The sequence below is a fragment of the Melozone crissalis genome, unplaced genomic scaffold (genome assembly GCF_028551555.1).
Source record: "Melozone crissalis strain CALT ecotype California unplaced genomic scaffold, PUWL_Pcris_2 ptg000006l_1, whole genome shotgun sequence".
NCBI lineage: Eukaryota > Metazoa > Chordata > Aves > Passeriformes > Passerellidae > Melozone > Melozone crissalis.
Window position 1 is genome coordinate 14,359,639 of NW_026535784.1, and position 12,618 is coordinate 14,372,256.

A 12,618-nucleotide genomic window follows, 5' to 3' on the forward strand; every position below is an offset into this window, starting at 1 on the left:
CTACCAAGTGCCCAAGGGCTGGCTTGAATCCAAGACTGGGCAGCCAACATGCAGAGCTGCTAAAGCTATCACAGACCTCTGACCAAAACCACTCAAATTTACAGAAATGTTTCCTTCTGAAACCACTCTATGCCCTTCCATTAATACAGTTATAAAGCCCACTCGTAACCCACAGCACTGGTAAATTTAAAAGCCTTCACCTGCTAGGAAAGAAAGAACACATTTAGTATTAAAAATCAATGAAAAATCTGATTTCACTGAGTACAGAATTAATTGAGTTATGCTGAAGTTGTGCAGCTGCAGACAAATGACAAAGAAAGGCCAATTGTGAAATTACACCACAAATACAGAGTTATATCCAACAACACTTAAACTGAAAACCAAGGAGCCCAAATCTTTGGAGACTTTCATTCTAAGAGTGTTCGAGCTTCAAATAATTTCTACAGTGTGTGTATTTTAAATGAGTGACTTAAAGTTCTCCTAAAAATTTACATCAAGATAATGCTGCTTTCCTGGTTGAGGAATCCCCTCATAATTTTCTTTTCTCAATTATAAATTATGATATTTACATTTCAGAATAAGCCAGACAACCACAAATGTTTTAATTAGATCTACTGAGAAAACTCATCACATTCCAGCTACAGGGTTAAAAGATTTTACAGTCAAATTTGCAAAATCCCTATGGAGGAATATTGTACAAATAATAAACAAGGCTGGCACTGAGGCCAGAGGTTCGTACAAATGTATGAAAATGAAAAATAATTTCTCATACCAGTTATCAGCTAAGTCAAAGGTAAACATGACTCTGAAAGCCCACTAGATTCCATCTCTGATTATTTGTGTCTGCATCAGACCCAAACAGAAAAAAAGCAAACAAAAAACACCAAAAAAGACTCTTTCACAGTACCAGAACAATTAAAGCAAAAATTACCAGAGCTTACATCACAAAGGCAGTTTAGCTCAGAGCCTCAGTTGCACAAATCAATTGAACAAGCTTTGCAGCCTCGAGAGGATCATCATTTACCACCTCTACATGAACTATTACTCTGTTTGGTTATGAGCCCAGTGTATGTGGAATAGCAACAACCTCAGCAGCAGTTACAGACACTGCAGGGCAAGTGAGAAACTAAAGAATACAAATATCTGCTGCTTGGTATTTGTGTAAGTCATCTTCAGGCACAGAAACCTTGACACCTCTAGAGAACTGAAAATGTATTCTCAGAGCAAACCTAAGAATGTGCATTGTGTACATCATAGGTTAGTATCAAGAGCACTACATTTTCTGATTAAATTCTGAGCTTTTCTCAGAACTATGGAACAAGGAGCAGCATGAACATGTAAGAAGTATCTAGCTTTATCTCTTCAGCAGGTGAAGAACCATGTACTGGGGGTAATGCTGCTGCTGCTCACCTCAACACCACTTGGACAAGTGTTGACAAAATAGCACCACTCTAAAAAATGGAAACCCAGCAGGAGAGAGTAGGTGGAATAAGCAAAAAAGGTAAGCTTCCTTAATCAAGAGAAGATTTGCTGCATAATTAATTTTATACAAGTACAGATTTCCCAAAGCCTTTAAAATGGGAAGTTTTTATGAGTGTAAGCAGTGCATAAGCATGCAGGAACAAAGCCCACTGTCTGAAGCCTGCTCTCCAACAGCAAATCCATCCTTATCACCAGCTGTTTTCATATCAATCATTTCAAACTTCTTCAAAGCAACACTAGCTTGCTAATACACATAATACTTTCAAAAATGAATCATTTTGTTAATTATTGTCTTAAAGTCTGCATTCTTTTTCACCAAGAACACTGTGCAGCAATGAGTTAACACAAATTCTTTCAAAAGGATAAACTGGAGGCAGAAGACAACCAGTGCATCTTTTCTCCAAAGAGAACTTGGGGTTATGAGCAAACTATTTAAGCTTCTCATTCGCTCTGGCTAATTATAAAGTCGCAATGATTGAACAAACCCTAATGGCTAACAATTTATTTTCTTCCCATCACCTTAAATTCCAGCCATTCAATTAGTAGTTTATTGTTAAATTATACACTAATGGTAATGAAAGGGCAGTGTGAAATTCATCTTTTCTCTCAAACTCCAAAGCATTTTGCCATCCCTCCTTGCAAAATGCAGAAGTTCTTTTTGTGTCCAATATTTAACATATATAGATATATATTTAACATATTTAACACCTAAAGGCTTTCATCCCAAGGTGCAGCAGGAGGATCCAGCAGGAGGAGCTCAAAGCCTTGGCCCAGCCCCAGGGATTTGGCATCAGTAGCATGAGCAGAACCTGTGGGATGAGTTCTGTGACTGCTGGAGGGGTGCAGCTCTCCAGGAGCAGAGGGCAGGGCAGGGCAGGGCAGGTGGGGCATGCCAGGGGCATTGCTGGCTCTGTGTGTAATGCAGGGCTGGGATGCACTGGAGCTGGCAGTGGCACAGTGAGAACCTCTGGGGAAGGACTAAGGGACAAACAAATGAACTGGGGATGTCCCAGGAGGAGGAAAGTGAGGGGAGATCTCAGTGCAGTTACAAATTCCTCCTGAGGGGAAGAGGAGGGACAGGCACTGATCCCTGCTCTGTGGTGACAGTGACAGGAATGAGGGAAGGGCCTGAAGTTGTATCAGGGGTGTTCAGGTTGGATATTGGGGAAAGGTTTTGCCCCCAGAGGGCGGCTGGGCCCTGACCAGGCTCCCCAGGGCAGCGGTCACAGCACCAGCCTGGCAGAGCTCAAGGGGTGTTTGGACAATGCTCTGGGGCACAGGGGGTGGCTCCTGGGCATGGGGCTGTGTGGAGCCAGGAACTGATGATCCTTGTGGGTTCCTTCCAACTCAGGATGTTCCATTCAAGGATTTTGTTAAATGAAAACTTACTTAAAACAATCTGACACACGAGAAAACCAGATTGCACAATATTCCACAAAATATTCTTCATAATACTCCATTATTATGAAATTAATTATTTCTTATTAAAAAACAGGCTTTAACTTTCAAGTATGTTAAGGTCACAATGAAAATTAAATTGCACTGCTAAGAACTGACTTGAAAAAAATTACTGACTTGCCTTTTTGTCTTTCTTATCATACTTTCCCAGCATTAAAGGAAAAAATAAATAAAGGAAGGGGATTTTTCTATATGATTAAGTGAAAAGGCTTCTAGCACAGGAAAGAGACTTAATCCCCAAGTACAGAAACATCACAAAATAAATAATTTGCACGTATTGTTAATCTTGCTAACATGGAGCTACCACATCCATATGGAGAAGAGAAGGAAAATTGCAGCATATTAAAGTCATGAGACCACATAAACAATTCAGACTACATAAAAAATTCAGTGGCTGATACCAGAATCTATCCTTCTTTGCAACAGTAAAAAAAATAATTAAAATTTAGCCAATCACACTATAGCAGAGCTGACAGCAATCCTCTGATGGCACTGCTGAAGAGTGTGGCAGAACTGTAATGCCCCTGACAGTCAGACACATCACATTACATTATTTCCTACATAACTGGGTCTGGTACAGTATCTTACTTCACAAAGGCTCAAAAAAGTCAGCCTTAAAATGACCTGGCTCCATTGTCCTCATTTAGCCTCCAAATGCTCTGGGAATGACACCTCTGTGTCTCAGCCCCCCTGCCAATTCTCATTCAAGGTACCAAGGTGCTAATTGTTAACAATATAAAAACTATGATCAAGGGCAAATAATCATACATTAAGAAATGAAAAATCATTTTATCTTTTGAAGCTGAGCATTGGAAGACTCCAACACCTCTGAAATTAAGAGCCTTCTACAGCTGGGTTCTCTTTCACAGAGAATAAATGTATTTTTAAATTTGAATACAACTTGTGACCAAAAGAAGAAACTGTTCTAATTGAAGTACAGATAAAATATTAATTTTGCTCTTCTGTCAGCACCTCAAGTTTTATATGGATGACTACCTCATCCACCAAAGGCAGTGGTTTTCCACAGGAGTTTGCATGCAATGATTGTGGTCATCATGAGCAGATGGTACAGCACAACCTTGCATCACAGCTCTTTAGCAACAACCTATGGCTACCCCAGCATGCACCATTTAACATAATATAATCACATCCCTTTTTCACTGATAAAAAATTAATAGTGTTTTGTACACAAAGATAAGTTCTCTTTTCATTATTTAGCAACTTGTCAATCCAGATTGAGTTTCACCCTTGTGCATTATTGATTACCACCTGTGTTGTCATTTCATGCTACATCAACTTTTGTTTATTTTTAAATATATATAATAAGAAAACTCAAATGTCACACAGTGAAGAGCCTTTCCATTTCCCACTACAGAGAAATCAATGCATGCTCTATGACAATTTACTCTGCTCAGTCATGTTTCTCTTCCACTCTGGAAATGTTACCAAGCAATTTGCAAACCCTGCAACAGCTTCACAGTTCTGTGTGATGGTGCTATGTTGGAAGTTTTGTTTGTTTGGAGTTAGATTTTTGCTGGCCTGTTGTTTTCATTTGTTTGGTTTTGTTTTGGTTGTTTGTGGTTTTTTTGTTTTGTTTGAGTTTGTGTTACTGTTGTTGGTGTCTTGCGAGGTTTTCTTAATTAAATAAAAAACAATACAGAAATCTGCCCACATACATGGTGGAAGCTGCTGTCAAAGACAGCTGGATGCTATCCCCATCAGGCTGAAATTGGTAACCAGCCCCTAAAGCGACCCATGATCAAACACAATCACTGCTTTTGTCAGACACAACACAGTGCCAAAGAGCTTCCCCACTTCTAGACTTGTTCATCCATCCATCTCCCTCTTCAGAAAGCAAATCACATTCCTAAGCTTTTAAGATATACAAAAAACACATTTCAAAGATAGACTATATATTTTCTTTTTGTGTAAAAATTTTGATTCAACAAGGCCAAGAGCAAGGTCCCTCCCCATGTTGGGGAAATCTAATGAGAGGTGTTCAGACCCATAGGAGGGGGGTTGGAGCTGGCTGATATTTAAGGTTTCTTCCAACCCAAACTATCCTATGAGTGCGATTTTAGCATGTGACAAAGCAGATTCCCCAAGTATGCTGCCAGCAGCACTGTTCCTTTACTCCTTGTTTGCCATATTCAATTTATATCATCTTGATATCAATTTACATCATCCACACCCCACAGTAAGCTCCTTCAGCCTGGAACACATATTCCTTTATGGTGAGGACAAAGCTTTGTTTCCACTGACACTTGTATGTCAACTCATTTCATAGTGATGCTTTCAGTTGTTAAATTGAGCTTGAAGAAATATGGAGATAAGTGTGGTTGAAACATAGCATTTTTGACAAAATTCACCACATATTTTGTATTGCTACAGAAACTGAGACAGACAAGTGATAAAACACAACACAGAAATATGATTAGCTTTCTCTGAGGGCTCCAACTCCTCAGCAACACTTACTTAGGCTACATAGGGTAACAAAGTTCAGGTTCACAGGTGCCTCCTTCTCAGCACTGTATGAAGGAATGACCTACACAGGTGGCAGTGCACTAAAGACTGCATTTTACAGCCTCATGTTACAGCAAACTGGAACTGCTAAAGCTGAATTGGAAACACTGGGCTGCCAATTGCAGTAATTCAGGAGGTGTTTCCCAAGAAGGCAAACAGCAGGACAGGAGTGAAGAACCAGTGTAATGTACTGCCAGTCAATGCAGCGTCCATCACTCCTAGCAGTGAGCCAGAAACAGTCATGTCTCACAAATATTACAAATTCCCCATTTTACTGTGCTGTGGAACAGTGCAAAAGGACAGCACAGCCAGGAGAGTCTATGGTTTGCTCTAGGTCAGTGCCCTGATGGGGCAAATTCCTCTCTTGTGCACTTCAACAGATCAAGAGACACTGCTGAGACACAATCTGCAGGAATAATGCTGATAAAACCATGCTGGAGCTGACTCATGTGCTATTCTGAGACCTCACTACTGTACACAGAGAAGTAATTCTCAGTGCACTGAAACAGCAAGCAAGGACTATGATCCTAAAAACAGTCTTACCTGCTATGCACAGGTTTGTTAGTGGTGAAGTCCTAACAAATCTCTGCTTTAGAAACAAAGGGGTTTTTTGCTCTAAAACAAAACAAATTAATTTTTGTAATATTTAACAGTAAACCCAACTCCATTTAAATAGCCAATAAATTGGTTTAAACCAGTTTACCAAGTCAACTAACAAAATACTAATCAATGTGAAAACAGCAACGATCAAAGCAAATTAATTTAGAGAATGATAGTGAATGCATGAGTGAATAATTCAAAAGTGTACATGAGCTACCATCACTTCTTGTAAAATTCAATACTGTGTGATGTTGTGAAAAGCATAGGAAAGGACACCTTGTTATACCACTAATATAAAAATACTGCAATGATTTGTGTTGCAGGGAAAAAACCTCAGATGAACAAGCACTGCATATTACTGAAGACTCACTAATGCAGAGATGTTTTTCTTAATAAAAAAAACCAGTTTTCCTTCTAGAACCATCAATCAAGTTCAATAAACCAAAGTTTTACATTCTACCTACCTTTTGGTTCATTGAAGAAAAACTTACACAGCTTTTCATCATGCATCACAGCACACTTTAGGTATTGTTCATCTTAACAGAAACCAGTAAAGAAGTGTTTTATTCTGTTGAATAGGTATTAATCACATAATAAATGCAAGATATTGTATTGATAGATATGATTTCACAATAGTTTACCACTGACATGCAAACAGCAAGGCAAAATGAGGGATGGCATTTTTATAATAAGCTACCATAACTGGAAAACAGTGTTACATCACATTATTGTGAAAATGAAAAGCTTTGAAAGCCATTCTCTTACTCATCTTACCACTCTTACTCATGGATTATGCTACTCAGCATCCTGCTGTACAGTCAACCCACAGCATTTGAAAACCAAGCTGCAAGACGCTCAGAAATTTTGAAAAGTTAATTTACTGTAAAAAGTGTGATTCTTATCAGAAGACAGCATTATAACAAAGCAGAAGACAACACTAAGAGCTGCAGTTCTTTACTAAGGATGCATCAACAGGCTTGAAGACTGCAGTTCTCTGCACATCCACAATGCACCATGTCTTCAACCTGCCTTGACTAATTCTGCCAGTTTTGTTAAGACAGAAAACTTGGAGTATGTCCACTAGGAAGTGTGACATCCTTTAGGCAGAGATCTTTCACTACAGCAAACTTGGAGATCTTTCACAAAACCATCAAAAGTTCAGAACAGACACAAGGATTTAAATCTTGACTCTTCAGATATGGGTAAGAGCCAACATCACACCCAACCTCTCTCCAAGAAGAATCACAGTTTGTAAGACTTGTTAGCATTTAAAAAGAAAATCACATTAATTTAAAGGCATTTCCTCTCTCTGATAAAAATAAAATTGAAAAAAAATTTGTTAATCAGACAGACACTAGCAGTGAATGATATGAAAATAAGCAACCCAGGAACAATGAATTAATTTAAAAAACAGATGCCAAGATAGGACACGGAATTTTAGAAATCCTTGTCCCAAAAAACCACTAAAATCTGATAGAAATGCTATGACTCAACTTCAGGGAGATAAAAATTGGGAGTAATCTCGAGATCTTAAAACTACGGTTTCCATGGAAAAGCTGGCAGAATAGGAAAATAATCATGCAAAGACTGGGAGTCTGGTAAACTATGTTCTGTGGTCACAAAGTACTTTTCAAAAGCATTGCTTGAAGAGTCAGAAAGTGCACATTTCTAAAGAAAAGGCCTCAGAATTGCATGACAGTTTTTGCAGACACCAGAGGCGTTGCACAATGCAGCTGTTACCCTCCTTTTACATGCACAACCTCCCAGCACAATTCTGAGCCCAGGGCTGGCTGTTGGTTGTCCATCACTCTCAAACCCCACCACACCTTAGGCTAAAACCAATTTTTCCTCCTACTGTGTGATATTTGGTCAGCAAATATCTACATTTTGAGTCCTTACTAAAACACTGTTCCTGCTCTCATTTAGAAATTACAGGACAAATTCTTAAAAGAAACCAAAAACCACTGCATTTACACAAAGTATTACAAAATAATGTAAAACCTAATTAAGCAAAGCCATTTTTGAGATGACATTTGACCTATTCTACAGAACTTTTAAAACTACGAATTACAAAAATAGCTACATAAAAAAATCCTCCATCTTTTCTTTCAGTTCTAGCAACAGATTGTTTTAGTAACAGCAATCTGTTTGGCAAATGAAATTACCAGACATCAGAAGATAATAAAAGTCACAAGGTAGTGAATCACTACAGAACAAGCCAAGCAAACTGACCAAGGAGCAGTCAGAGCCTGCATTTCCTGCACTCCTACAGGTGAAGCATTCAGAGAAGATATTTTTTTTTATTAGAACAGCTCTTCAGGTCTGCCTATCCTACAGGAAACACATCAGAAAGCCTGTGTGCCTGCATGGAAACAGGGAATAAATTGTCACTGCCAAGGATAAAACAACCAAGGACATTTGTCTTGCACAATGATAGTGTTAACCCACCCTTAATATCAGAAAACCTTTCCTGCCAATCTGGAAAGAATTGAGTAGAAAGTTTGTGGAACATCCACTGCTGGAGGTTTTGCAGAAGTCAGATAAATATTTGTGAAGTGTGGTTTGAGTACAACTGATCTGTCATACAGAAGACTGAAGTCTTCCCCTGAAGGCAACTTTCACATCTATTTTTTTTCCACTCCAAGTCACAGCATTTTTAATTGTCAATAAACCTACAGCTTCCAGTTTGGTAATCTCTTAAACTCACATTTTTCTGTAGGGACAACACAGTAGGAAATTGTGAAGATATTCAAAGTCAACAGAAGTATTAAAATTGTTTCTGACAGAACAACACAATCACTGTCTACTCTTTCTCTGTAAGCACTTCAAAAAGCTGCAATTTGTGAAATTTAGTTTTCTTGCAAGCAAACACAGAGCACCTGACTGTTTTCTTTTCAACAGATTCAGCTAACCTAATGTGAACACTTCCTACAATGATCAGAGCACTTTTCTTGAAACTCATTGTAACATGATTAGTGATAAAATTTTTCCACATAATGAAGTTTAGTACATTTTATTAGGAGTAACAGGAAGAAATTTTAGCAGGGGTGAATCAAAATACATTCTTTACACTTAACTGCATCATATTTTACTTGGAGGTGTAAATGTATATTTGTTACTATGGTCCTTCCACTTACAATTGTCCTAAAGTGACATCAAACATTTACTTTTCATACAGAAATCCTCATAGCATCTGAGCATCATGTATTTTGGACTTGAACCTACTCCAGTTTAAACTGTAATTCTTGGATGTGACTGGGAGAGGAAATATCAAAGCATTCAAGTAAATATGAATGGTAGAAAAATGTAGATTCTTTCTACCTCTAAAAATCTGAATTACCTAAACACAACATAACCCTCTGAATGTTGTTCATTTACTAATGAAAAACTCTGAGATTCATGAGGCATGAAAGATGAGCAGCTACAAACGACATGCCTATTTTTTGCTACTTGAAATTTTGAAACATGCCTCATGCCCTGTAAGCTTATTTTATATAAAAGAAACAAAGTTATAATGTGTATTCTTATTCAGGGAAAGCATCAACACTCTTAAATGAGATGTAGGAGGTTTAATTTATGGATAGTATTTTCAAGAATATACCCTATAAAGTAATGAAAGGCATGTATCTAACAAAGGTTCATTTTAAAAAGCTCTGACAATAAAAACTAATGCAAAAAAATTAATGGAATACATTAAATGTACATAAAAATCCCAGTGAAATCAGGAAGTTGTCACTTTGATTACCTGACAGGAGCGAAACTGGTTGACCAGCAGGGTACATCTCTGTGGGTCCTTTCTTCCATCCAAACTGTCCAGTTCAGCTGCCACTTGATTTAGTTCCTCATCAGCATAGTAGAACTGAGCAAGGAGCTGAGGGTCTGTTCTCTGCATTGGAGACATGGACAAAATTACATTACTATTGCAAAAAAACCCCAAACTAATCCCAAAACCTAAAACAACTTCAGCTAGTTGTATTTACTGTGATTTTTTGAACATACAAGCCAGATAAGCAGTATAGCAGCATGGAAAATAATGATATTGAGATTATTTACACACACGCAAAATTTTTTTTCTACTTTGAAGAAAAAAAAAAACCTCTCAAAAAACATCTCACATAATAAATCTGAGACATTACTCAGCTACCATTATCTCCAAAACCACCCTGGCATTCTCACTTCTTGTGGCATAATTATCTGGAGGAGTCAACAAGTGAATCAGAAGGTTTGTTTATTAAACAGAAGCAGACTTCAGCTCTAGGCAGAACAAGACAAAGATGCTCTCCAAGTTAAAAAAAACAAACTATACCCCCCAAACCTGTCAAGCAATGGGATAATCTATCAAGCACCATGGTAACCTTTGCAGCATGGTCTGGTCAGAATCCTCCCTTTGAGCATCACAAGAATGGAGCCACAGAAGAGAAAGGTACTGAATCTACCAGGGTCAGACAGATGCACTTCATAACACTAATAATAATATCACTAAACAAGGCATTACAGACAGAAAATGATGTCACAAGCCTTTCAGGTGGCAAAGAACAGAATCATCACACTGGATTTCTGGCCACATTAAAACAAAGTAACTATAATAAAAAACACCAAACAAATAAAGGAATGCCTCCTCAAAAACACTGAGAAATATTAATAGTAAAGTTTTACATCATAAATTTTTTTTTTTGAACATTAACAGCTAGGAGTTCTGGTTCCAACATCTTAATTGTAAGCTGTCAAAAATCTACACTCTTGAATAGTGTCTTCACTATAGCCCTGATATAAAGGTGCCCAGGGAGAAGACTAAAACTTGTGATATATGGTCAGGGAAACAAACAAAATTCAAAATGAAGGATAATAAGAGGGAGAGCATGCAATTACTCTACTACTAAATTTTATGTTTAGTTCTAAATCTCTGTATTTATAGTCAAGCTTAGTAAAGCATTTCTTTAAGCATTCTCTACCCGATGATTTTATTATTTCTGATTTTTATGTTTTCCTTCAGCATTTATCCACAACCATTAAAACCCTCTAGACAATAAACAAAGATGCAAGAGTCTGTGTATGGAATTCTGACAAAGCATGACTGCTTATTTTTAAGCATCTAAATTGCATTGCAGAGGCAAAATAAGGCAATTTATTAAGACTGGTCTCAAGCAAAACAAGCATGCCTGAGACACAGCTCCCACGTGGCTAATTTTTTCAACTGGAGGAACAGAAGTTTTAATTGAGTTCTCTCAACTGTGTTATGTTTGGTGTGGATTAGTAGTGTGATCTTTGATTAATTGTGTCAATCGTATGTGGTCCCTGGCAAGATGAAACTGCATGAAACTAAACCTCTTCACAGGGGGCCACTTAAAGCAAATAAAACAGAAGTTTACTAATTCAATTTACTGCAATAAGTAAGAGAAAATTAGGGATAGTGCCAGGTACAATGCCAATTTTTATTTTCAGTTTATGTAAAATATGGTTCAAATAATTTAATCCGAATTCCTTACTATTCTTTGGCAGCATGAGAATTAGCAATTCCCATTGTTAGGTACTAAAATTAATAGAAAGACTTAATTTGAAAACATCTCATGGAGATCCTACCACTTAGCCTGGTAGTTTGTTTCAGGAAATAATCCCATTTCACAACAAATTAATGCATCCAAGTTCCTGTTTTGATTTGGTGGACATGACCAAATTTTGCCTTATTCAGCATTAATTCTATTTGCTTATTTCTGTTTTCACTGACTGCTGTAACCCCTTTAACCATGTCACCACTGTGGGATGCACTTATGGGTTTGGGATTTCTGGGGAGAATTTTTGTTTAGTTGCACAGGAAGGTTTTCTGGACGTGGTGATATTGCTGTTATCATCCCAACAGCCTCTTCAGTATCAGCTCTCCAGGCAGGAATCTCATTCTGCAAGTACACCTTGCATTCCTTCTGCGTAATTTCTCTTTATATTCCACACATTCAGCCCAACAAATGGCCCAGGTTATCCTGAGGATCTCTACTGCCAGCACAATGTACCACACCACTGGAGAACATTCTCCACAGATTTGAAACCATCATTTCATATATGGGTCAAAACTTGCTATCCTCATTTGTATGCTGTACACAAATTATCATTCCAGCCAGTACCAAAACAGAGATCAGCACACCACAAATTAAACAAAAAAACCTCCAACCAAACAAAATAACACATATTTAACCATGTTATATAATAATACACCATTATTTTGTGAAAGATCACTCACTGAATATTTATTTTAATGATTTTTACTTTGTAGTAAGTTCCACTCAACAGGTCAGATAGCAAAATCACAAGATGCCTGCCTGTCACCCACAAAGTCAGTATAAAACTGTCCATATGAAAAAGTTGCAAGAACTACTGAACTGTTACATTCTGGCTTTACCCATCAAGTCTGACCAATGAACAGTGACCAGGATTAGGTTAGTTCAGTTTATTGCATAATGAATTCTGATCTGATTTTTCAAAAAGGATTTAAATGGACTGTAAGAGAACGTTTAAAAAGTCTTAATTTAAGAGACCTGTTAGCCAGTTACAGATTATTAGATT

The 12,618-nt window shown here is 37.6% G+C and overlaps 1 protein-coding gene across 4 annotated transcripts in view; it reads right to left on the reverse strand.

Annotated features, from left to right (window-relative positions):
- ZFYVE28 (zinc finger FYVE-type containing 28) overlaps positions 1-12,618 on the reverse strand; it is a 146,332-nt gene that overhangs the window by 70,085 nt on the left and 63,629 nt on the right. For all 4 annotated transcript variants that reach the window (XM_054295080.1, XM_054295065.1, XM_054295058.1 and 1 more), the window contains exon 2: positions 9,809-9,949. In XM_054295080.1, coding sequence (XP_054151055.1) covers positions 9,809-9,949 — 141 coding nt within the window. The remainder of the gene's footprint in view (positions 1-9,808; positions 9,950-12,618) is intronic.